The sequence below is a fragment of the Pogona vitticeps genome, chromosome 6 (assembly GCF_051106095.1).
Source record: "Pogona vitticeps strain Pit_001003342236 chromosome 6, PviZW2.1, whole genome shotgun sequence".
Taxonomy (NCBI): domain Eukaryota; kingdom Metazoa; phylum Chordata; class Lepidosauria; order Squamata; family Agamidae; genus Pogona; species Pogona vitticeps.
The window spans coordinates 95,890,299-95,915,432 of NC_135788.1; the positions used below are offsets into that span (position 1 = coordinate 95,890,299).

Consider the following 25,134-nt stretch of genomic DNA (forward strand, 5'->3'; position numbering starts at 1 on the left):
CCTTGTTGTGGTGTGTTAGTAATGTTACGTATATGAATGGTGAGCTCTTATGCTCCTATTTTGTCCTACAGCACAATTGTGAGAAAATCTGAAGCTTTCTGTTTTATTTATAACTATTGACCATTTTAATTATGTCAGACTGGACATGTTAGTTAATAGTGAGCAAGGTCCTAACATGCTGAATTTATGTGCCTCTCTTGAGATCAGGCTATGTACTGTATTTCAGGCAGACTCAGTAGCAGTAGTCTTGAAAGTCACCAGGACTCTCTAGCATTCTTGATCAGGGAAACAGTGTAGGATACCTATGATGTGTAGTTACTACAATTTTTCAGAATTAGAGATGGGCACGAACCACAGTTCAGCAGTTGTTTCTGTTGGTTAATTTTTTGGCTGAACACGTGTTTGGAGATTCATAGGCCCGCCACTTCTGGTGGGTGCTCAATCAGAGGCAGTGCATTCACTGCCTATAGTTCTCATTGCAAGCCAGCTGCATGAATTTGCATTCAGCAAGGGATATAAGTGACAGCTGGTTAAATAGCAGTAGTTTACCACCATATTTTACACTAGTGCACTAATGCCAGTATAATTTATGCCACGATTCTGGGCACTATTTCTTATGTGCTTTGGTTTCTCTTCAGATTGTATGTACTGTGGGCTGTTTGGAATTTTGGTCCAAATTGACCATCCAGTTATCACTTCATTAAAGAATTATTTTAAAAAATTCAGTTTAAAAAGTTATAGTATTTTTAATTGACTCCCTTAATTTGAACAAGAAAAGAGTTTGAGATGGCACTTGCCACTGGAGTTTCTACAGGATATGGCAATTTGTGTAGTATATTATTGTTCAGACTAAAAAGATATGGATCAGTAAAAGGTAAAGGTAAAGGTTCCCCTTGACATTTTAGTCAGTCGTGTTCAACTCTAGGGGTCGGTGCTCATCCCCGTTTCCAAGCCGTAGAGGCAGCGTTTGTCCGAAGACAGTTTCCGTTGTCACGTGGCCAGCACGGCTATACACGGAACGCTGTTGGATCAGTAGCTATAAGCAAATTTTTTCAAATAAGATATTATATAAATTTATATATTATATAATACATAATAATAAGTATAATCTGTAATAGATTTTAATAATAATCTATAGTACATAGATTGAACACAGACTTTGAAGACTGTCAGAAGCAGGGAGGTGAGGGAGTTGTTTACTGTCCCCAAGCAGACCTCATCTTGTGGCATTTTTTTGTATGTCAGTTCCAGCATACAGCAAGAAATTAGTGGAAAATCAAGCTCCCTTCCAGCTGTCTTTATTAACCACAGTAATGAGAATTAGAAATGTCTTTGTCTTTGGAGCTCATCAAATTCCAGTAGTAAGAGGCATATTGTTACGTGACAAGTAATAGCATACTGTGTAGCAAAACATGTTGACACTTCTGTTGATAGGGGCCTTGCTAAATTGTATGTAATCATCACAGAGTTATAGAAGCTGCAAAGACTTGGACGGCTCCTTCCATGCTTTGGCATGCAGTTTGTAAAACTCACCAAATCCAATAATGCATGATATGAATGAGTCTTTTGTAGATTTGTCTTGTGTGTGTCTGTGCATGTGTATGAATTGTGAGATTGACTGAATATTGGTGATGCTGTGATAATTTAAATATTTTGGAGTAAAGGATATCTGAAAGGCCACAGCAAAATATCTACTAAGTGAAGCAGCTTATTTCCTTTGCTGTATTTTTCCACTCTCATTTGATATAGGTTTTTGAGGGCTGATTGCGGATTCTAGACTCCTTGCATGCTAGGAGAAATGTGCTTCCTTGCTGATGTGATCCACTAATCTTGCTGTCATTCTGTACTGTATTCCAAAATTTTCATAGGATTTGATAAGTTCTTGAGGTAGATTAGTTCTTAAAATCATACTTTTCTCTGATGTCTTGTTGCTTCAACTGTTTTGTTTTCTTTTGTTTTGTTTTTGTTTATTTTTATCTAGGGAAACAGCACTGCTGATTGATCCCAAAAACTCCTGTTCTTCCTCTCGCCAGTGGGTGGCTCTTGTGGTTGGTCACGAACTTGCTCACCAGTGGTTTGGAAACCTTGTGACTATGGTACCTTAAAAATGTATTTGGCTTCTTTGGACTTAGATCACGATTACTAAAATTGTGGGGTGGGCCCATTCATTCCTTTCCTTCTGAGCACAGGAACTCTTGCTTGTTCTGTGGATGACACAGAGCTGTGAGGAAGAATAACAGTCTTGATGATCTTGAATTTCTAAGTTGGATCAATATGGGCTGAAAACTGCCTCATGAGAAATTGTATATATTTCTCTTTGTCAGTACTAGGTAGATCAAAATAATCACATAAATTGTGCAGTTGAACCACATTTAGGTAAATGTATATGGTTTATTATAATTCTGTTCTTGCTATTCGCGGGAAGAAAGATTTTACAGAGACTGTGATGCTACATCTGGCTTCTGTAGAGCTCTCCCATTCATTGCTCATAGATCTGCAATCTTATATTTGCATCTTACTTTAAAGGGAGTAGGAGAAGCTGAGATTCTTAGTATGATGAGTAAGTTATATTCTCTGCATCTGAGATGTTACTGTGAAAGCATTGATTAGAATCCTATATATAAAGGCACTCCAGTGGAACAAATATTACTCATTTGTGTAAACTGATTTATCTACCAATAAATTGGCAGAGCACAGGTTTGGTTTTTACACCATACAGCAGTTGTTCCCAACCTTGTTGTTATACCATACAACAGTTGTTACGCAGGTGTTCTTGGATTGTAACTTCCCCCAAATCCCACCCAGCACAGCTAGTAGTGAAGATGTCTGGGAGTTGCAGTTCAGGAACACTTGGGTTACCCAGGAGTGGGAACCACTGCAATACTCTCTCTCTCTCTCTCTCTCTCTCTCTGTGTGTGTGTGTGTGTGTGGTGTTGTTGTTGTTGTTGTTGTTGTTTTGTAGACTAGCCAAGTCTCCTATTCAGAATTGGTACCATCACACTTATTTTGCTGCTGCTAGATTACGGCAGGTTCCACAATCATGAGTTTATCAGCTCATTTTCACTGTAAGAGACAACAGTGAGATGTAGCAAATTAATTATTCTGGGTTTGAATCTTAGAACATAATGATCCTGCATACATTTTCCAAGTAGCTTTGTGACAAGAGTATTGAATTTGAACAATGTGGCTGCAGTGATAATTTTCACATACTTTGTACTGAAAGCATAGCCCTTGCAGTTCAGACCTTATCCTGTCTCTGTCCTGAATAGTATGCAGACCAAGTCTTAATATTTAGCCTCAGTGTCATGCTTTATTAAACAGGTACTGAGAAGCACATTTTTGTGTGTGGACAAACATTTTGCATTGTCCCTCATTGCAATCTTCCTTTTTCATTCTTCATTTCTGTTAGACCAAATTTTAAAATCCCCACCTGATTTATTATTTCGCCTGAAATTCGTATTGATCATATAAACCAGCATGCTGCATTATGTTTGAAGAAAATGCATTCAGGGATTGGTCTCAGAGTATCTGATGGTTTCTTTTGTTATAAAATGCTGTCTGCAATTTCCTTAAAAGCTTCTCCACAGATTTTTATAAAAAAGAAAACCTGCACAAGTTTAAGAACTCATGGAGCCACAGTTATGGGGGAAGGGTTATGCCTTACATGATTTTCTGCTTTTCTCCATAACTGACAGAAGCAGAATGAATAATGCACATGTGCTTGTAAATTTGCATGATTTATACACTGCATAATTCATTTTTAGAACATTTTTGTTATCCCAGTACATAATTAGTCCAAGAGCATACACATTCTGAACATTCTTATCATATGCACAGTTTTGGAAGGGGCCAGTATTATCCAGCCTTATAGGAGTATTTGAAATACCTTTATCACAAACCTCAAGGATGTTACTGGTGTGGGGAAGGAGCCAGAGCCATCTGTTTATACATGTAGGCTTTATTTGCATTTTTAAATTGAAAAAGAAAAGTAACAATATGTTAGCAATCACATCTTTTGAAGATCTGCAGAGTGGCATAGGTAAAGGGGAGTGATTAATAAAAAAAAAAAAGAATGGAATGATAGTAATGCAGGAATGCCTGAGTCAAGGGTAACAAATATCTGTGTCCTTGATGTCTGTCTCTGCCAGTACTGTAATAGGAAATTTGAAAATGGGTGTTACAACACAGCTGGGCCAGCTGATCAGGTTCTAAAGATAGGAAGCCGGCAATCTGATCTGGGCCTAGTTCCAAATTATGTGTGCATACCCTTTGGTATGCATCCAGCTTACTTTCTCCCACCTATATCAGGACCCAAGCAAAGAAGTTTCCAACTTTCAGTAGCAACAGGGTCAGGTCTAATTGTTTCATGGGTCAGCTTGCTCTGCAGTCCTGCATTTCACACTCTGCTTGCTTTAAAGTTCTAAAACTACCAAAGGGAAAATATTTTCCTAGATGAGAAATGGGGACATGGAACTGTATAGGTGTTTAGGTTAGAATTATTCTTATTTTTTAGTTGCAATAATCCTGACAGTGTTGCCACTCTTTAGAGGCCCTAAGTTTTGCTTTGAAACCTAATGTTGTCAGATCTGTTTTGGAAATGGCAATCTCTTCTCTTTAGAAATAATGTTGAGCCTCTCCATATAAGCAACTGTTGGTATGAGGCTTTAATAAACTCCTCCAGATTGCTTCTTTAAAAGCTGCTGGGCTGTCAAAACTAGAGAAGGCCTATGTCTGATGACTTGTTATTCTTGTGTTTTAAAATCTAGCATAAGACTGTTTTTGTCAGTAATTTTCTCACCTATTTTTAGGAATGGTGGACCCATCTGTGGCTGAATGAAGGCTTTGCATCCTGGATTGAGTATCTTTGTGTAGACCATTGCTTTCCAGAGTATGATATCTGGACGCAGTTTGTTTCTGCTGATTATACACGAGCTCAGGAGCTAGATGCCTTAGACAACAGTCATCCTATTGAAGTGAGTGCCAACTGCTGTAATTAATGGCATTTTAAGTGCTCTCCTTGCCAGTTCTCACATATTTACGCATCATTAGAAATGTTCTTCTAATGGGTTAGGCATGGAGAGCATCCAAGAGTAACGTAGTATTCTAACAGATTAGTACTGCTTTAACTGGAGTTCCAACCCAACTGCAGGTTATTCTAGTGATTTCTTTTCTTTTCTCAGGTCAGTGTGGGCCATCCTTCTGAAGTAGATGAAATATTTGATGCAATTTCTTATAGCAAGGGTGCATCAGTAATCCGAATGCTACATGACTATATTGGAGATGAGGTAATGATCTGGAATTTCTCTGCAATTGATTTCTAGCATAAAAATACATGTTTTGTAGGGAAGTAGATTAGGGTGGTGGTTATGACAGGGAGCTGAGTGGATTAGGCAGATGTCTATTTTTGCAAAATGCTATATTTCCAACAGTAACATAGCCTGATACCCCCTGGAGTTCATAAGCAAAAGATTAAGGTAATGGCCGTCCCCTTATCTTGTCTTGACAGTTGATGCCTAATATGGTGCTGGGAATCATACTCCTCAGTACTACTTTTTTGCAGCCCCAGATCTCTCCTGGGACAACCTCCATCCCTTGCAAAACCAGGAAGGAAAATTTGGTGAAAAAAGGAGAATTGCCTCTTTTGGAAGTTTCCAGGAGTGGCAATTCCTCCTGGCTGGAAAGCTCACTGAGTTGGAGTACCTGGCTGCAGAACCAGGAATCAGGAATTTGATTCTCCACTGCTCCTTCTGGGAGAAAAACCAGGCTGTGTGGCCTTGGGAAAGCTACACTGTCCCAGAGAACTCTCATAAGAAGGAATTGGTAAATCAGTAGTTTATACCTAAACGATCCTGTAAGGGTGCTGTAAGTTGATTTTATAGGATGCCATGTTTGCCCCTCTGCAACCTTTCAAGTCAAAAAATACTTTTTTATAAAACATGAAATTAAATTCCAGATCATTTTCCCATAGGGAGCTTAGTGCAGCCCTGGGGGTGGCAAATAGCCCCTTGACCTTGCCCGCCCCTGCCCTATGAGTTTCTATATTTGAGGGTCTTTAGCCTGTGCATATTCATGAGAATTAACAAAACATACTATTTTACAAGATAGCATTTTATTTGCATCTAACATTCTGTCACTTGGAAGACTTTTGATACACACCGTTCCTTCACTTGTATAGAACATATATATGGGGTACTGCAGCAGGTCATGGGCTCCTATCTTCCACCCCTCTTTTCAGAATAGAATAACATCTATGAATGGGCTCTGTGCATACATGCTACCTGCTATCCCTTTTTAGTAACACATAGGCGGTTCAGATCCGTATTCAAATGCAAAACAAATCTTTCATATTACTAGTCTCACTTGGTTGTATCCAACAATCTTCTTTCTCTAGTGAACCAGACATTGCTGTTGGATTGAATTTCTTCCCCGTGCACCTCCATATCTGCTGGGGCATCCTCTGGAGCTAATCTGAGAGCAGGCAGGGATGCAGGGAAAAGGAGGAAATGCATTGTTTCCATTGCATGAGTAAACGTTAGCTCTTGTGCAATTATATGTGACTATTTAAAATTAACCTTTTTAAAAATATGTTCATTGATATTGTATTATTGAATGAAATGTTCTGAACAATTCTTTACACTTTAAAAATACTAAGATAAATGTCAGTGTTTCCAGATGCTTTCTTGGGCTTCTCAGATGGCTGGATAGCTCAGTGGTTTTGGTACAGTGGACCCTCGACTTACAGACGGCTTGACTTACAGACTTTTCGAGTTACAGACTTCTCTGGCTGCAAAATTTAGATTCGACTTGCAGCCAGAGAATCGACTTACAGACCAGAAAAAAACCAAAATGGAATAAAAATAGAATAAAAACCACTCGTTATGGGATTAATCGGTTTTCAGTGCATTGTAGGTCAATGGAGATTCGACTTACAGACTTTTCGACTTGCAGCCACCATTCCAATACGGATTAATTCCTTAAGTAGAGGGTCCACTGGCTGCGTAAACAGAGATTGGGAGTTTGATTCCCCGTTATACCTCCAGGGAGAAGAGCCAGCCTGTGTGGCCTTGGACAAACTGGACAGTCTTAGGGTGCTCTCAGAAGAAAGGAATAGTAAACAACTCCTGAGTACTGTCTACCTAGAAAACCCTGAAAAAAGTTGTCATAAGTCAGAATTGACTTACTGGGACATTATTATTATTATTATTGGGCTTTTCAGTTTCAAAGTTGTTTGGCACATATCTAGATTGTGGAAAGTGATGCATATGGTATGTTTAACTTTGTTTTATAGAAAACCTTGTAAGTGCTTGAAAATTATTCTTTTGTGGAAAAGAATACAATATTCTCCTGTTCAATGCATTGTTAAGCTAATTCTTGAAAAATTTGTTTTCTCACATCCATAGGATTTCCGAAAAGGAATGCACCTATATCTTACCAAGTTCCAACACAATAATGCAGCTACAGGTAGTAAGCTATTTTGTTTGCTCTTTCTGGTCTCTGTTGTCTCTTTGGCTCCTGAATATCCCACTAGAGAGAGAGGCTGAATCCTCCAGCAATAAATTTCTCTTCCGGAATAGACAGGGAGGTTCACAAACAAAGTGGCTCCTAATAAATTATAGCTTAGTGAATGTTGGATTCCTCTCACAGTCTTTATCTGATCTACTTAAAAATCTGAGCCAAACATAACTTGAGGTGGAGTATGTGACTTGTGACACTCCAACAGATATTGTTGAATTTCTCTGATGATGCTGATTAGAATTTGAAGGTGACAAGTTATGTCTGCTTCAACCAAAACCCAGATCAGATTCTAAAACTTGGGAACTTGAGAATAGTAACTTCTAAGTCCCTTTCTCCAAAGTAAGATGATCTTGTATTAATCTCTGATACCTACAGTACCTTTTAATAAAAGAGGCTACTCATGCAATGAAATGTTGGACAATTAGCAACATATTATGTGGTCAGAGAAAGTCTGTATTTAGTTTGGTTGCCTTTAATATTTTATGTAACACCAGGATTGTGCTAGGTACTGTGAAGAACACACATCTGAAATTATACCTCTCTGTCTTTAAAGAAAAGCAACCTGAGTACTTAAAAGTTCATGTGGCTAGAGATTTGGTGATAAAGACATTTAGTAGTGCTTCTGGACATAAATTTACAAACCATGTAATGTACTGATGTGTTTGTTGCTTATTTTACGCACAGGCAGAGGGCAACACTCTAGCCCATCCCAAGGCTCGTCCCTCTGTTTTTGGTCAAAGAAAAGAAAATTTCTATCTCTGGAACCCTCTGGGAGTGGCAGTTCTTTGCTAAGCCTTGTTTTATTGAAAAATAGCGTTCTAAAGAAGTGGTTATCAACTTATGTTTCACTTGCATACCCCCTGGCTTCCTGTTTCCATAAATTGTACCCACACCATCATGCACCAGAGTAACAAAGCAACAGAGATGTAACAATTTTTTATATTAGCCCACTCAACTTTCTTCTCCAATCCCCACTTTCCTTTGTCAGAGTAACTGGCATAGCACAACTTGCAGAAGCCTCACCTTCCCCCACCAGCCCTTCTTCTTTTCCATGCCAACCTCACCCCATTCCCCATCTTGTGTGGGAAGCCCAGTCTCAGCAATCAGAAGACTCCCAAATGCAGAGCCAAGTGGCTCACAGGAGGGTTTCAACTAGAGATGTAAAATTTCAAAATAAATTCCATTTTGGAAAAAAGAAAAGAAAAAGAAAAAAAAAAGAAAAAAGAAAAGAGAAATTTTCAGAAATTGTACATCTTTAGTTTCAGCCCCTTACAGTAGCATTCTCTCAGCTTGACTGCAGGAACTGAAGGTGGGGCAGATTGTGTGGTGTGGCCTACTTTACTTCCCCAGGGACCAATGAAGCTCTTGACACTGCAGCAACCACCTGCTGACGTCATGTCCCTCTGCCTCCCATCCTGAAGCGCCTCCAAACCCACCCATTGCTCCACTTTCTGTAGCTCCTTCAAAAATCTCAGTGCAAGACTTAGCAGCTTCCTCCTAAGCTAAAGGCAGTCCTGACACACAACCACAGAATGGAAAGGCAGCCCAGCTGGTCCCGTCTCACAGTGTTGACCGAACCCATTTCTCACCTACAAAACAGGAGCCAATCAGTGAAGAAAATAAGATTGAGAGGAAATAGAATGGTCTCAACCATTGAGGGCTGTGAAGAGTTGTGGATACTTGTCAGCTTTCACCCGCATTTCATCTGAATGCCAGTCTATAACATATATCTCTATTTTGCCTCTCTCCACTTCCCTATGCCTTTTCCCACCATTATTCAATTTTTTCTGTGTACTCCTGGGGATCACATACCCCAGATTGGAAATCACTGTTCTAAAGCATGTCTTTTACAGATTTTTAGTTCACTTTTTAAAACACTGTTTTTATAGAGGATGAGTGGTTCACTGTGGATCCTTGTGGGTGGATGGTAAAAAGTGGCTTTGGAACCAATGAAGTTTCAAACCTGTGCACTGAAGAATTTTCCAGATATTTTTGAAATTGCAAGGCAGCCAGCCACATGTACTTACACACAAATACCCCACACATTCAGATGCACACAACTGCTCTTTGGTTGTGGACGAAAGATATGTTTTTGACATGCTGAATGGCTTGCATGCCTAGTGGGATTTGACTTTCAGTAGTAGAGTCATATCACAAACTCTTTTCGCCGTTTTTGCCAGTATCAGAATTGTAATGATCTTTTTAACAAAGATGAATCCAAGACTCCCTTGTCTTTTGGGAGCAGACACTGGAAGTAGTGGGAGAGTTAAAGGATTAGTTATTTATAAAACAAGGGTACAGTATGCTATCTGTCTAAAGCACCTGCAAATGTCATGGTATTATATGGAGGATTCCTGTTAGAGTCATCAGAAGATAAACTGTATCCTCACTGTAATCAGTGGGGAGCCCAGATGAATGAGAAAATAAATTAAAGAGAAATAAAATGAATGGGGCAGTAACGAATAGAAAGCAAATTGAATGGGGCTGCCAGGAAGAGAATGATTTCCACACACCCGCAGAGAAGTACATCCCTAAAAAGTATAGTCCGGCATTAATTTTGGATGCAGCCATGACTTCAAGCAGTGTTTATAAAAGTAACTGAGTTGTTGTGTCCAGATGTTTCACTCATTGAGTATTCTTATTGTCTGAAGGAAATTCATTAAGATACAAACTGCTTTAAGATTACAGAAGCTCAGTTTGGGAGCTTTCTGAACTTGTTGTGGCTATATGTAGTCTAATGGAAAGGCTGGTGGATGACAAAGGCACATTACAGATTAATCCACATATAGGTTTTGATTGCTTCAGTTCCCCGTCTGCTAAACGGGAATAATGACCATTTTCCTTACTTAATATGTTAGTACGTGTCAATAAAATGTGTATGAAATACTTTGCAAGTAAAACTTCTTTTCAAGAGTTTGTGAACACTCCTATAATTGTAGCAGGTTGTGTGTGTGTGTGTTTTTTTTAATCATGAAATGTTAGAGGTGCCAATTAACAGAATATTTTATCTTCTCTAGAGGACCTTTGGGAAAGCCTGGAATATGCTAGTGGCAAACCTATTGCTGCTGTGATGAATACTTGGACCAAGCAAATGGGGTTTCCACTTGTTTATGTGGAAGCAGAGCAGGTAAGTATTGCATTTGTGACTTTGACTGGGGTTCAGTTCAGATGACATGAGAAACGCAGCTTGAGCTTCCGAAGATACAAGCAAGTTATAGTTTAGAACTTTTTTCTTTATTTCAATTTTTTTTCCACATTCATTTTTTAAAATTGAAAGTGATGACTACAACCTGTGGCGTATCTGTTGAGATACTATTATGTAACATCATGTTTGACACTTGTAGTTGGAACAAATCATGTTACACAAATACACTTCAAGCCATGGTTTTTTGTTTTTGTTTTCTTCCTGATCACAAAACATGATTTGTGGTGCAGAGATTGTACCAAACATGGTTAGGTTTCTTTCAAATGGTTGAACACGACGCCTGAATTGTTGCTGTAATTACAACAAAAAACAATCTGTCAAAATCTACATTTATTTAAAAAGTAAAGAGTAAAATATTCAGCAGCTTTGAATTTGCATAATAGATGTACAGATGTGTTTTACAGAGGGGCTGCAGTTCATAAAAGCTTGTGTAAAATAAAACGCATTCATCTTTAAGACTCTCCACTGTTCTTGCTGTGACAGACTGACATGTCTATCCCCCTGGAAAATTTAATGTACGTGTTCTCATTGCAGGGTCAGAAGCTTCATAGCATTTGTGATATTTTAGATATGGCAAAGACAAAATGTGGGAAAATGTATTTCTAATCAGCATAAGTTGTACAACCAGGATAAGACTATACAAATAAACCAAAACAAATTAGTGAATCTTTTGTTACAGACAAAACAAATTAGCGAATGGAATAGTTTCTAGAGAGGTGGCGGTAAGAGACTGATAGGATTATGTGGGCCCTGGATATAAAATGGTCAACATCCTGTGGTGTACAGATTGTTCAGATCAAGCAAATTCATTGCACTTTTGTGTAGTTCAACTTCTGAAAGAACTTAGTGACAGGTGTATGGGACACTATATTCCATCCCTCACTACTGAGACAATTATTCATGCATCTCACCTTACGTACTTCGCTACTTTTAGTTGCTTAAAAGAAAGAAGATGGAGATTCTCAAAACCTAATGCTGTATCAGTTTGGTGTGTCTTTACTAGTCTCTTTTTCATGGATAATATATAGCCTCAGCCTCCTAAGAGTCCCTGGCTAATAATATAAAATTTATTTCAAACAAAGACAAAAACAAATATATTTTGGCATCTTTAAAACTAACAAATTTATTTAATTGTAAACTTTTCTGGATTATAATCCACTTCTTCCAAGGTTTTTAATTATTTTATTTTATTTTTTTCTACTAGAAATCAGTTTTGCTTTTAAGTGTGTAGAATGCCTAGATGTAAAATAAAAACAATGAAAACAATCTGCAATTTTAAAAAATTTCTGCTTATATACTGCCAGAACACATTTTCAGTAGCTTGATGGAATATCATTAATGAGAGAGCCAGGCAATATCTAAAATGACAGTTGCTTAATATAGACTGATCATTAAGATATGTAGAGTCTGTCCCCCTTCAAGTTTTAGCCATGCCCCCTTCCCATTGGTCTAATGGAGAGAAGAAAAATGTAATAGGAATAGTTGTTTACAGGCATGTGAGAAAAGGAGGTGAAGAATGGAACATATTTTGTAGTCAAATCAACCAAAGCCAAAGCAGTACCCAAAACTGTTGCTAGGGATTAAGTGATGTTAGAGAATTTACCATGACTTGCAACTGTAGAGAACTGGACTGAGAGATGGGGACAGCAAAATAGGATGTGGCCAGAAGAATAAAAATCTTTTCCCACCCTCAAATCCTACGTGCTGTAGTCTGGCAGATAACTCAGTGAGACTCCCAGAATAAGATAATTCTGAGTATTTTATACAGTGGTGCCTCGACTTACGACCTTAATCCAATCCGGGATGATGGTTGTAAGTCGAAGCACCATTTCCCATAGGAATGTACTGGAACGTGATTATTACATTCTGACCAAAAAAATTTGCCAAAACAAACAAACAAAAAAAACACTGCAAGCCCCATCGGAACGTGATGGGGGGAAACCCCCCCCCCCACAAAAAAAACAAAAACACTGCGAGCCCTGTCGGAACGCACTGGGGCTGAAAAACAAACACACCAAAAAACAAAACAAAAATGCAAGCCCCATGGAACGTGCTGGGGCTGAAAAAAAATCACAAAAAGCAACAACAACAACACAGCAAGCCCCATCGGAAAAAAACACCAAACACACCAAAAAAAAATTACAGCACAGAAACATAACCCCTCCTCCAGCTCAAACCCACCCTGCAAAACCCTGCAAATGTACTTACTCAGAAGCAGAAAGCAGTACCAGGCAGTCCGAAGCCTCCTCTGACGCACACACTCTAACCGTTGGGGCGAAAGAGTTACAAAGAAGCAGCTTCTTTGCCGACCAACGGTTAGTACATTTGAACTCTCCACCTTTTTCCCCACCTTTTTTTCTGTCGTAATTCGAAGCTCTGGTCAGAAGTAGAAGCAAAATTGTATGGCCGGAGCTGGTCATAACTCAAAATGGTCGTAAGTTGGGACATTTGTACGTTGAGGATCCACTGTACCTAGAAAATCCTGGAATGGGTTGTCATAAGACTCAACTTGCCACCACATGGCAATAATAGCTTTCTTTCTTTCTTTCATAGCTTTTTAAAAAATCTTGTTCTTCAGAACTAGGACCTAGACAACCACCCATCATTTTATTTAACTGAAAATTATGCACCATTTTCTTAAGTGCTAAATTCTCCTCCATATTTTCTAAATGCAACTCTTTAGGTTTACTGCTATGGCCAGTATCCTCTAACCTAGCTACCATAGCAGGAATGATGTCACCAACAGAAGCAAATTGCTAATAGTTAAAGAATTCTTGCTTCAGTTTCTGATTGAAAGAGAGACAGAGTTCTGCTGCAACCTGAAATCAAAGCAGAAACGCTTTAATTAGTGGCAGTTTGCCATGGCTGGTGACCAACTCCTCTTTTTCCTACAGAGCTGTGGAACAGGATACTGGTAAACATAAGCTGAAATCCTATTTATGTAAGTTCTGTGGTTTAAGACTGATGGCATCATCTGCCAGGGCAGTGTTTTGGAAATAAAACACTTGCCCGTTCTGTCCTGAGGTCTCTGTAGGTCCTGAGTAATCCCTTTTAGCACAGTCACTCGTACAATAATAAAAGACTTTCCCTACCGTCCTGCAGACCCCAAGGGTTCCCAATTATGAAAGGGAATATTTGGTACCTGTAAGGGCCTTGGGACTGGAGGGAGAAATGTTTAATTTCCAAAAAATTGTCCTGGCTCATGATGTCATCAGCCTTATACCATGGAACTTAAAAAGGATTTTGACACAGTATTCTAATGAATGATTATATTATCTGGCCAGTTTAATCCCTGTGCTCGCAAGGGTAAGAAGAGAGCAGAAATAGGTATCTCATAAGAGGCTTGCTAGTGATCTTGTGGCTGAGTGGAGGTATGTACCAAGAATTCCTTGGTCATAGCTCATGTTTTAAAGATTGTGTTGCACCAATGCTTTGCCATAACTCTGGATAGTCACGGAACAAAAGAAGGCTAATTGCCTTAGAGAGAGAACAAAGGAGTCGACAGCGGATGTCCAAGCCAACGGAGCCTACTGACAACACCCCGAGAGCTCTTTTATTTACTTAGCATGATTACATAGTGCATTATGAGAAAGACAGATAGGATACTAGTACCTAGGATTGGCTAAAATAACCTTTTGATTTTATGCTGTAGCTCTAAGCGAAAGGGCAGAATAAGGTTACACCGCCTGCTGGCAGCTGCCGCTTCCTGCCAGGAGTGTATGCACATCACTAGAATAAAATGCCGCTACAGCCTTTAAGCAGAAGTTTCCCACATTTCCCCTTTTTATTTTGTGTGTTAAGCAAAGGGACATATTCATTCATATACAGTGATGCCTCGACTTACGACCATAATCTGTTCCAGAAGATGGACTTAAGTCGAAATGGTTGTAAGTTGAAGCACCATTTCCTGTTAAAATGCAATGAATCCATTTCTGCCGAAGAAAACAACAAAACAATGCAAGATACATCAGAAATGCATTTAATCCCTTCTGGCCGGGGGGGGGGAAGAAGAGCAATCAAGCATGCAAGACCCATCGGAAATGCAAAGAAAACAAAGGAAAAAGCAAACAGAGCACATCGGAAATGCAAAGAAAACAAAGGAAAAAGCAAACGGAGCACATCGGAAATGCAAAGAAAACAAATGGAACACATTGGAAAAACAAAGAAAGCAAAGGGAGCACATCAGAAATGCAAAGAAAACAAATGGAGCACATTAGAAATGCAAAGAAAACAAAGCAAAAAGCAAGGGAAGCATGCAAGACCTATCGGAAATGGGGGGAAACCCCTAAAAAGCAACCAGACCCCCCAAGACCCATCAGAAATGGGGGGGACCAAAAAACAAACCCCCTAGACCCATCACAGCACAGAAACATAACCCCCAGCCCAAAACCATGCTGCAAAACCACCAAGAACAGTTTTTAAAAAGCAGAAAGCAGCACCTTACCTTACTAGGCAGCTTCCTCTGATTGTACACACTCTAACTGCTGGGGCGAAAGAGCTATAAAGAAGCAGCCTCTTCACCACCAACAATTAGCAATTTGAATTTCCTACCTTTTTTCTCTTCCTTTTTGTGTTCGTAACTGGAAGCTCCAGCCGCAAGACGAAACAAAATTTTGCAGCTGGAGCTGTGGTCGTAACTCGAAATGGTTGTATGTTGGGACATTCATAAGTCAAGGCACCACTGTATTTGCGAACTACATATAAATCTTTTCGACGAAGGCTTGAGGGCGAAGCTTTGAGACAGGTAGTTGTAATGGAAAAGAAGACTGGTATACATTGAATAAAGCAACAGGAACTTATAAGGAGTATGAGAAGCATAATTCCAAGAATGAGAACACAACACAACAGCATCACAGAGTTGGCATTCAGCTGCGAGATAATGGCTGCTAGAAAAGTTTCAGGAGTTTCCGGAATCTGCTGCTGATTTAGAGTTCTTTTGGCATCAGCACTCAGCATCTTTATCATCCCCCAAGTAACTTTGGGCTGAGTGCCTTCAGGTCGGGCCGGGCGCTTCCGGCGCAGTCATCTGGTCTTGCTCCAGGGCCATCGCTGGGTTGAATTCCGGAATCTGGTTCTGTAGGTTGTGATGCCAACTCATTCTTCCCACGATATGGCCTCACACACCGATCCGGGATCTACAAAGGACCTGTGGGAGTAAGCACAGCAGCATAGCTGTGACCCCATGTTAGTAAAGGGGCTGGACCCTCCCATTGAGGGTCGGGTGCTTGCTTATAAGTCACCAGTTCCATGGGGATTTCTTTATGAAAGTTTTTCTCTACTGGCAACAACGTATGCTGACCTGCAGATACAGTTAAATGATTTAATGTGAATAATGCTATTGATGCTACATCTGGAACTTTTTGGGGCTTAATCCCTCTATTTTTTGTTTTGTTTTGAAAGGAGAAGTTTAAAAGAGTGGTGTGCTTGTTTTGCAGTTGTCTGTCCTGTGCAGTTTTTAGGAATATCATGGGAAAATCGAATGTCCCATTCATTGCAGAAAGTGGTAAAGGCATAAGAGGTATAGGCAAGGACATTGTCTGCTTTTAAGGCTTGAGGCTGGTCCAACATTGCAAACATATGTAAACAATGTTGTATGACATGGCAAGAGATCTCGCCATGAAGAGGGGTAGGCCAGATGTATCCTGAGTAAGTATCAATACAGTAGTTAGATGACCATAAGAAAGAGGTGCAAGAGTAGGAACATGAGTGACATCCATTTGCCAAAGCTGATTTGCATATGTTCCTCGTGGGTTAACAGCATCAAAATGAAAGGAAATGGGAGACATGGAACAGGAAGAGCAGGAGGAGATAATGTCTCAAGCTTGAGAGAGTGGAATAGAAAATTGCTTATGGAGTTATTTAGCACTCTGATGAAAAAGGAAATAACTGTCAATAGGGTTGGAAAAGAGGGGACACAAGGAGCAAAGAGCAGAGTCTGCACGATGATTTCCCTCTGAGATAGCATCCTGAAATCCAGTATATCGGATGTGAGCTGCAAAAAAAAGGTTGTGATCTGGTAGCAAGGAGGTTTTTTTAAGTCAAAAACAGGGAAAGTAACAAAAAATCAAGAGCAGGAGAAAGATAGGCACGTGACAGATGAGTGAGAAGGTTAAATACATATTGAGTGTCTACAATGAGATTTAAAGGTTGATCTGGAAACATTTGAAAGGCAGGGATGACAGTAGCAAGTTCTGCACGCTGAGCAGAGGTCTGAATAGAAGTAAAACAGGTTTTCCAGGTTTCGGGAGGTTGCTGAAAGGTACTCACACCTCTGGTAGGCGCACCATAGGTAAAACCAGTTAGTGCATCAGGAAGAGGAGTAGTAGTGAAAGGAGAGGAAAAGCCAAGGGATACTTGCTGAATTAATGTTAAGCGGGATTAAAACATATGTCGCCAATATAGTCTACAAAAGCAATTTGATAAGTTAGTGACGTAGACATTAAATGATCATGGTCAGCTTTGGAAATAGGTAAGTAATAACGCAGAAGATCCCAACCTGTGAGTTGTTTGGCACGATGGCGTCCTTTGATTACAAGGTCTGTAATCACATTTAGAGTGGAGTAAACATTTTGGGGAGGAATGTTAAGATAAATAAAGCCATTCTGCTACAGAAATTGCCTTGTATACAACAACCCAGTAGGCAATTGGGGAGTGTTCAAGATAACCAGCTGCAAAGGACCAAAAGAAGGAATGCTGTCGACCATGGTACGTCGCAAGACTGCATTAATTTGATGTATGGCGTGTTCCATAGCCTTGGTGATGGGTATGGAGTCAGCAGGAGACTGATGTCCCCGGAGTGCGTTAAACAAAGGCTGCAATTCATGAGTAGGAAGGCACAAAATGGACAAGCTCAATTTAAGTGCCTGAGGAACTGCTGTAACTGCACTAATGTAAATTGAGATGGAGTTTTTCGTTCTGGTAAGATCGGAGAAAATGTAGCTTGCAACAGTTTGTACCCTAGATAAAGAAATGGAGGTGTGGTTTGTATCTTTTCGGGAGCTATGTGAAGGCCTTTTTTATCTAAGCAGGTAGCTAGAGAATCATAAACAGCAGTGGGGAGAGATTGCCCAGCCACCAAAATGTCATCCATGTAATGATATACAAGCAATTTAGGATGTTCCAAGCGAAATTGCTGTAGGGCTAGATCCACAAAATGTTGACATAAAGTCGAGGAATTCAGCATTCCCCGAGGCAAGACTTTGCACTGATATATTTCAGTAGGTTGGGAATTGTTGTACACAGAGACTGTAAAGGCAATTTTCCCCCTTTCTTGTCGTACTAAAGGAATAGTGAAGAAACAGTCCTTGAGATCTGCTATCATTAATTCCTAGTTTTGGGGTATCATATTTTGATTGGGCAAGCCGCATTGTAAAGGGCCCATAGGTTGAATGTGCTTGTTAACTTCTCAAAGGTTGTGTAGCAAATGCCACTTCCCAGATTTCTTTTTGATGGTGAAAATGGGGATATTCCATGGACTGTTAGAATATATGTCCTTGATCTAATTGCTCCTTAACTAAAGCCTCCACTGTGTGGAGCTTTTCTTTAGACAATGGCCATTGATCAACCCACACAGGTGGTCCAGGGAGCCATGTTAATGGCAAAGCTGTGTCAGATTGCATAGAGGCCTGTGTTATAAATTTGTCTGCAATTTTGCATCAATCTTTCTCAACAGATCCCGACCCCAGATGGAAAAGGGAATAGGCAGAATGTAAGGAGTGATTGTGATTTGTTGAGAGTCACCTAGACTTTCCAGAACAATGGGCTGAAGGCTTTTCTGGGCTTGCTCATAGCCTCCAACTCCCCAAATGCCGTGCATTGGCTGGGTGGAAGCTTTCTGGCCATTCTTTCTTTGCAAGAAACATAAGCTCCTGTATCAATCAGGCCAGTAAGAACAAGTGATCCCATTTTAAGAGGGAGCTGGGGCTGCAAGTGTTTGATGGTAGTTAAGGCAGCAACTCGAGTAGAACCAAAATTCCTGCTACGAGGGTTGGTAGAAGGACCCATCTGTGTTAATGGAAACAACAGTTGAGTGATAGATTCACCCACAGGAAGGACTTGCGGTATATTAGACCTTGTTTGAATAATTAGAGGTCCTTCATAATTCTTATAAATGACGCCTGGTACAACAAATAAACCCCGTGCAGAGATGCTAGAGCGGGGGAGAATGAGACCCACAGTGTCTTTGGGTATTGGTCCATGAGGTAGTGTTTTGACTTTGGAGACAGCAAGAGGGAATTGATAGTCGACCTCTTCGGCTGTGATCAGATCAGGACTGGCACTTTTAGCAGTAGCAGGTCAGATTTCTTGAACTGGAATAGTATTCGCTGAGTTTCCCCACTTGACCCGGGGCTGGAGGTCCACCCGACTTGGAGTTTCCCGGTGTTGGAACAGACTGGCTTCGATTGGCCCAGTGATAACACTGGGGGCATTTATTATTTTGGCGAGTTGATCTGCATTCCCATCTGAAGTCCCCTTCCTTGCCACAGGAAAAACATTTACGATCTCAGGTGGGTTTCAAGGAGGTAGCCATGGCTGTGGCCAAAAGCTGTGTCTTGTGAGTTTCTGTCCCAATAGTCTGACATAATTTTAGCATGGCAGCAATATCAGTCTCTGGTTTACTGTAAATAGCCTGAAGGGCCATTTTACAATCCATGTTAGCATTTTCCAATGCCAGCTGTTTCATCAGAATATCAGCGACCTCAGTATTCTCCTCCTGCCCACCCAATTGCTCTTTGCAATTTGTTAATGAAAGACATATAGTCCTCTGTAGGATCCTGATGCAAATTGGCAAAAGACCCTAAAGGGGTGCCTTTGTTTAGTATTTTTATCCAGCCTGCTTTAACAATGTCACCCACTTGTGCCAATCCCCTGTTAGGAATGGTAATCTGCTGTGCTATGGTGACGAAGAGTCCATCTCCATTTAGCATATCTGCAGACACAGCAATATTATTTTGTCCATTATATGGCCAGAATAGCAGTGGCATCTTTCCATTCCTGCATAAACAATACGTATTGCGCAGGAGTGAGCATAGCTTTAACGAAGACTTTCCAGTCAGCTGGAATAAGATTTCCATTTCCTTGTAGCCCATCAACCAGCCCAAGAGTAAAACTGCTATGGAGGCCATTTTCACAACACTTTTTTTCAATTCTTTAAACATGGCAAGGGGAAGACTTTCGTGAACACGTTGTCCCTGATTGTTGTGAACCACAGAACAAACAGACATAAGGGGAAGGGCGGCAGGAACATCCTCCGGGCTTCCTTGGGCTATAACATCAAATAACATCTAATGCACCACTGAATGAGGAGGGAGGAGGAGAAAGGGGAGAAGGGGCTGTTGGAAGAGTGGCAGGAGCTGCGTAGGAAGGAGGATTGTTTCTATTTTCATGGAGATCTGGTTGTGTAGAGGGTGGCAAAATCTGAGGGGCTGTTGGAAGGTTAGCTAAAGATTGGGCTAACAAAGGGTTCGCGATCTTTGAAATCGCGTCCCAGCAAAGATGCCATGTATGGAGGACATTAACTAGAGCAACAGGGCCTTTGTGCAGTTTATTCCCAATTTTATTCCAATCTGAAAGCTTAAAGCTGCCCTCTTCCGGGTATCAAGGACAAAAAGTACCTATTTGTGTCATTAAATCCTCTACCGAGGCAGATACACCATGGTGGCCTTCTTTATGGAGCAAGTAAATCAGGTCTTTCTTATGTTGATTTTGAAGTGCTGTGAGAGTGTTTCCCATCTTGAACTAATACTCACCGGGACACAAAAGAGGATGCAAGGACGCGTCTGGAGCCCGTGCCGGGCGAGGTGAGCTGCTTTGATTGCCTCAGGCGATGTCCCTGTTCGGGCGCCAATTGTGGGTGATCACGGAATGAAGGAAGGCTAATTGCCTTAGAGAGAGAACAAAGGCGTCAACAGCGGATGTCCAAGCCAGCGGAGCCTACTGACAATGCCCCGAGAGCTCTTTTATTTACTTAGCATGATTCCATAGTACATTATGAGAGAGTCAGATAGGATAGTTACCTAATCGTAACTAGGATTGGCTAAAATAACCCTTTGATCTTATGCTGTACCTCTAAGTGAAAGGGCAGAATAAGGGTTTACCCCATCTGCTGGCAGCTGCCGCTTCCTGCCAGGAGTGTATGCACATCACTGGAACAGAATGCAGCTACAGCCTTTAAGCAGAAGTTTCACATACAACATTCTGTTAAATATTGTACTTCTAAAACAAACATTCCAATATGTGATATTTAACTGTGATGAATTTGCTTCATTTGAAAAGTAAGGTGCTATGGAGCACTTAAATCAGCCTGGCCATTCTGTTGTTTGACCTAGAAGCACCATCCCCAATCCTAGATGAGAATTGGCTTTAGTAACCCAATAGAATGCTCCGAAGTGTTTTCTTCCCCATCCGTCGTTCAGGTGGGTAAAGCTTACAAGCCCAGAACTCACTTCTGGAATAACCTTTGGGTCTCGCTGAGACTGAGCACTGATTTTTAAATTTTTTTGGTCTTTGCTTTTTTGTTTGTGTGTATGTCGTGAAATTCTTTTGGTCAAAGAAGTCCATGTTCTTGTCCTTAAAATTCCTGTATTTCTATTATTAGCACAGACTGAGGGGCATGGGTAGCTTTTTAGTTGGACGTTGCCTGACCAAAAATATCTTCCATTTAAGGCCTGAGACCTGGCTTAAAAACAGCTCACTGAATTGAGCTATATGTGAGATTAAGCTAGTGGTACATCTTACCTGTATTTGTCAGACCAGGTGAGCAGACTGCAAAACCTGTCACATTCTATTCTAGACAGAGCTTGGTATTACCCTATGCACCTAATCATCTAGTCCTGGCTGTCATATTTCAGTTATGGTATGATATATGTGCTGTGATGTTGTATTGTGAGAACTTGCCAGCCGTAAATAGGGAACAACAGTCCACTAGTAGAAAAAAGCATATAGGGATGGAAGGGGCAGTGTGTGTCAAAAGTGAGCAAGAAGAAGTGACATAGTAGGTTATTCAGGGGAAATAACAATCCTAATGTACCTTGGAAGGATGTTGGGTTGGGACCTTATAGCTTTAAGTGTTTGGGGCATAGTTCAATTAGAGACGTAACTCGTTTGTACTATTTTTGCGTCATTTTCTCTGTTCCAGCAAGAAGATGACAAAGTGTTGAAGCTAGTCCAGAAGAAATTTTGTGCCAGCGGACCATACAGTGGTAAGACGATGGCTAATATCAGGAGGCAAGCAGCGCACCATATTGTACGTGACACCAACCATTCCACGAAACAGCACTTGCACTGTCAGTTTGTGCAGGCAGGTGTCCTTTTTAGGATTTAGATGTTTGAAATAACATAATCGTAAACAAGCAAAAAAATGATCAAGACTTAAGTTCTAGTTTTTATTGTTATCTTTTCTACTCCGTGTCTTCACATTTTATCTAGTAAGATTGTAAACTGCCTTTAAAATGATTTTGCAGTGTTTTTATAGTACCTGTGTTTATCTAAACCTCATTTGAAGAAATTGTTGCAGAAGGCAGTTAAAAACTGGATTTACACAGCTGGTATTTCTCTATACATAAAATCTAGTATTGAACAGATTCACTTGCTCCATAGGCACAAAATTAAACAAACCAGATATTTGGCCTTAGTCAGGCATGCAGTAAGAAGCCAACTGTATTATTAGTGAATTTGTACAGTTGGGGAAAACAAGCGATTTCTAGCCTAATGCTTGCTGAAAAGCAGAGCCATCAGTCTACCTAGTCTTGAAGACATAGAGATTTTTTTCTTCAAAAGGGAGCCCTTAGAGCTATGAACACCAGATGATTCATGCAAGTGAGATAAATCCTGTGCCTCAAGGTAAAGCACACAGCAAAAAGCCTAATCCAGTAATTGGCCACTTTTAGCTAGAGGTTGGGAGGAAGGACTATTCCTGTGTTTGAGAGACACTCACTCAGCCAGTCTTCCAGAGGAAACTTTCATGGAGGACATATAAAGTGTATGAGATTTAGTTGCTAATTTTGCCAGACATGCCACCCTGGAGAAGAGGCAAGGGAATGAGAGGTGAGAGAAAATCTTCATTTCCTTCAGGAAATGAAATAGTTTGGGGTATCTGGAACGCTTTGGCAGTGTCTTAGCACAATATAGATTTTCTCTCACCTCTAACCATGCACATTCCCTTGCCTCTTCTCCGGGGTGGCATGTCTGGCAAAATTAGCAACTAAATCTCATACACTTTATATGTCCTCCATGAAAGTTTCCTCTGGAAGACTGGCTGAGTGAGTGTCTCTCAAACACAGGAAAAGTCCTTCCTCCCAAGCTTTAGCTCAAAGTGGCCAATTACTGGATTAGCCTTTTTGATATTTCCTGTTCAGGCAGAATGTTTTTATTGTTTCTTATCTAAATTTGGTAATGGTCACCTTGCATTCTTTTATCTACTATTATCTATGACCCAACCAGCATTCTGATTCTGCTCACTATTTCTGATTTATTGTGGAGCATACTGTTGTCCCCAATCCGGTTTTTTTCCCCTAAATTGAACAGATCTCATTCTATTAATTTGTTACCAATATCCTTCATTCTGTTTGCTGATTTGCATTCACTTTGAAGGCACAACAAGGTTCATGTGGAAAGGTACCACTGGATGTTTTTGTAGGGCTGATTCAAAGGTTTGTGTTTTCTAATCTATTCATGTGGTGGTAAGAATGTATTTTACTGTTCCTGTATCTGAATGGGTTGAAGTGTCTGATTGGGACGCAGGAGCTTGGATGCCCACTGTGGCTGCAAACAGGAGACGAGCTGAGGTCACATGGAGCCTGTGTGGCTGATTGAATTATGGGCATCACCACCTGTGTGGCTTTGGGCAAGCTACAGATTCCCAGAGTGCTTCCAGAAGGGAAATCATTTCTGAGTACTATAAGTCTAGACAACTCTGGGAGCATTGTCGTAAGTTTACTTGATGTCACATATAATTGTTATGAAGAGTGTGTTTTTAATTGCTTTGAAAACCATATGGTTGGAAAGCAGTATATGTACATTTTATAGTAAAAGTATATGTCTGCCGCAAGAACAGTTGTTTATTGAACATACCCACAAGGCCTCCTTGATGTTTCTTAAGCACTTATGTCAGGTGGACTTCTTCACCTGGGCCAGGGAAAATGCTGGGCCAATTCCTAAAATGGTCATGCAGATAGTGCAAGGAGATACCAAGTATTCTTCAAATACAAATCTATATTTTTGTTCCAGTTTCACTTTGGACTATCTTCTCAGGGATTAGTATGACAGCAGAGCAGCAAAAATGTGAAATCAGTGTAGAGTGGCAGGCATTCAGTTAAAGCATAGCTGTTTTGGTTTTACTCCCCCAACCTACTAGTTTTTTCAGTTGGCTTGATTAAAATGGGTTCAGTGAACCTTTGATTCACACAGACTACTTTCCACATGAAATTTGTTTTCCAGATTGATCTGGTTGAAATGGGTTCCATTTTTCAGTGTCTTATTCACATAAACCGCGTCCCAGGTGGAATGACATATCATGGCTCTGAATTTCAGTATGTTATATTGTCTGAATGTGACAGAATGTGGCTAGAAGCATGTTTGCTGAATTAAAGCAAGTTCTTATAAATATGGCCTGAGAATTAATTAAATTATCCTTCCAAGTGCCTAGGAAATGTGGTTGTCTGGTACACCTTATTACATATTTCATTTGACCTAGAAAACCATATCAGAGAGCTGCTGTTCTTTGCAAGTTTCAGGGTTTTGAAAGTGCTGTACAGTTTGCATTTCAACAAAAACTTAGAAGCTTCAATGAAAATATTCTATGCAGAATCATTGCCTTGATCTTGAATAGAGATGCTGACTTGAAGCATCTTTATTGCTGTACAACCTTAGGATTGATTTTGTTGGAGCTGGGTAGAGTACCACACAATGCCCTGTTCTGTCAGGCATTCTTTTCTTTCATACAGGGGAGGATTACCCTCTGTGGATGATTCCTATCAGTATCTGTACAAGTGAAGACCCAACTCATGCCAAAATCCAAGTGCTGATGGACAAGCCTGAGTTAACCCTGGTTTTGAAAGACGTGAAGCCAGAAGAGTGGGTGAAGGTGAGCAGGTGTAAAAGGGGAACTGTTCCTCTGGCAGGATTTGAAAGATTATATAGTCTACTGATCTATCTCATAATTTTCTTGGTCAGCACCTTGCGTGACAAGGAGACTAGTGATGGGGACAAATAAAAACAATGGCAATTTGTTTTGATCCGTTATTCGTCAAGGTTAATGGATCAACGGATATGAATATAGAAATATTGTTCGACGAATCGATCTGTTGATTTGTCTGCACTTTAAATGGCTATAACACTGGCCCCCGATGACCTAAGGGTGCCAAATTTGCAGGGAAGCTTCCTCAGACACGTTCCTACAACTCCCAAAAGTTTGG

At 40.3% G+C, this 25,134-nt stretch overlaps 1 protein-coding gene across 1 annotated transcript in view; it reads left to right on the forward strand.

Annotated features, from left to right (window-relative positions):
- NPEPPS (aminopeptidase puromycin sensitive) overlaps window positions 1–25,134 on the forward strand; it is a 102,889-nt gene that overhangs the window by 57,751 nt on the left and 20,004 nt on the right. The window contains exons 9-15 of the mRNA XM_020785617.3: window positions 1,982–2,096; window positions 4,809–4,973; window positions 5,181–5,285; window positions 7,401–7,461; window positions 10,533–10,642; window positions 21,858–21,921; window positions 24,664–24,803. Coding sequence (XP_020641276.3) covers window positions 1,982–2,096; window positions 4,809–4,973; window positions 5,181–5,285; window positions 7,401–7,461; window positions 10,533–10,642; window positions 21,858–21,921; window positions 24,664–24,803 — 760 coding nt within the window. The remainder of the gene's footprint in view (window positions 1–1,981; window positions 2,097–4,808; window positions 4,974–5,180; window positions 5,286–7,400; window positions 7,462–10,532; window positions 10,643–21,857; window positions 21,922–24,663; window positions 24,804–25,134) is intronic.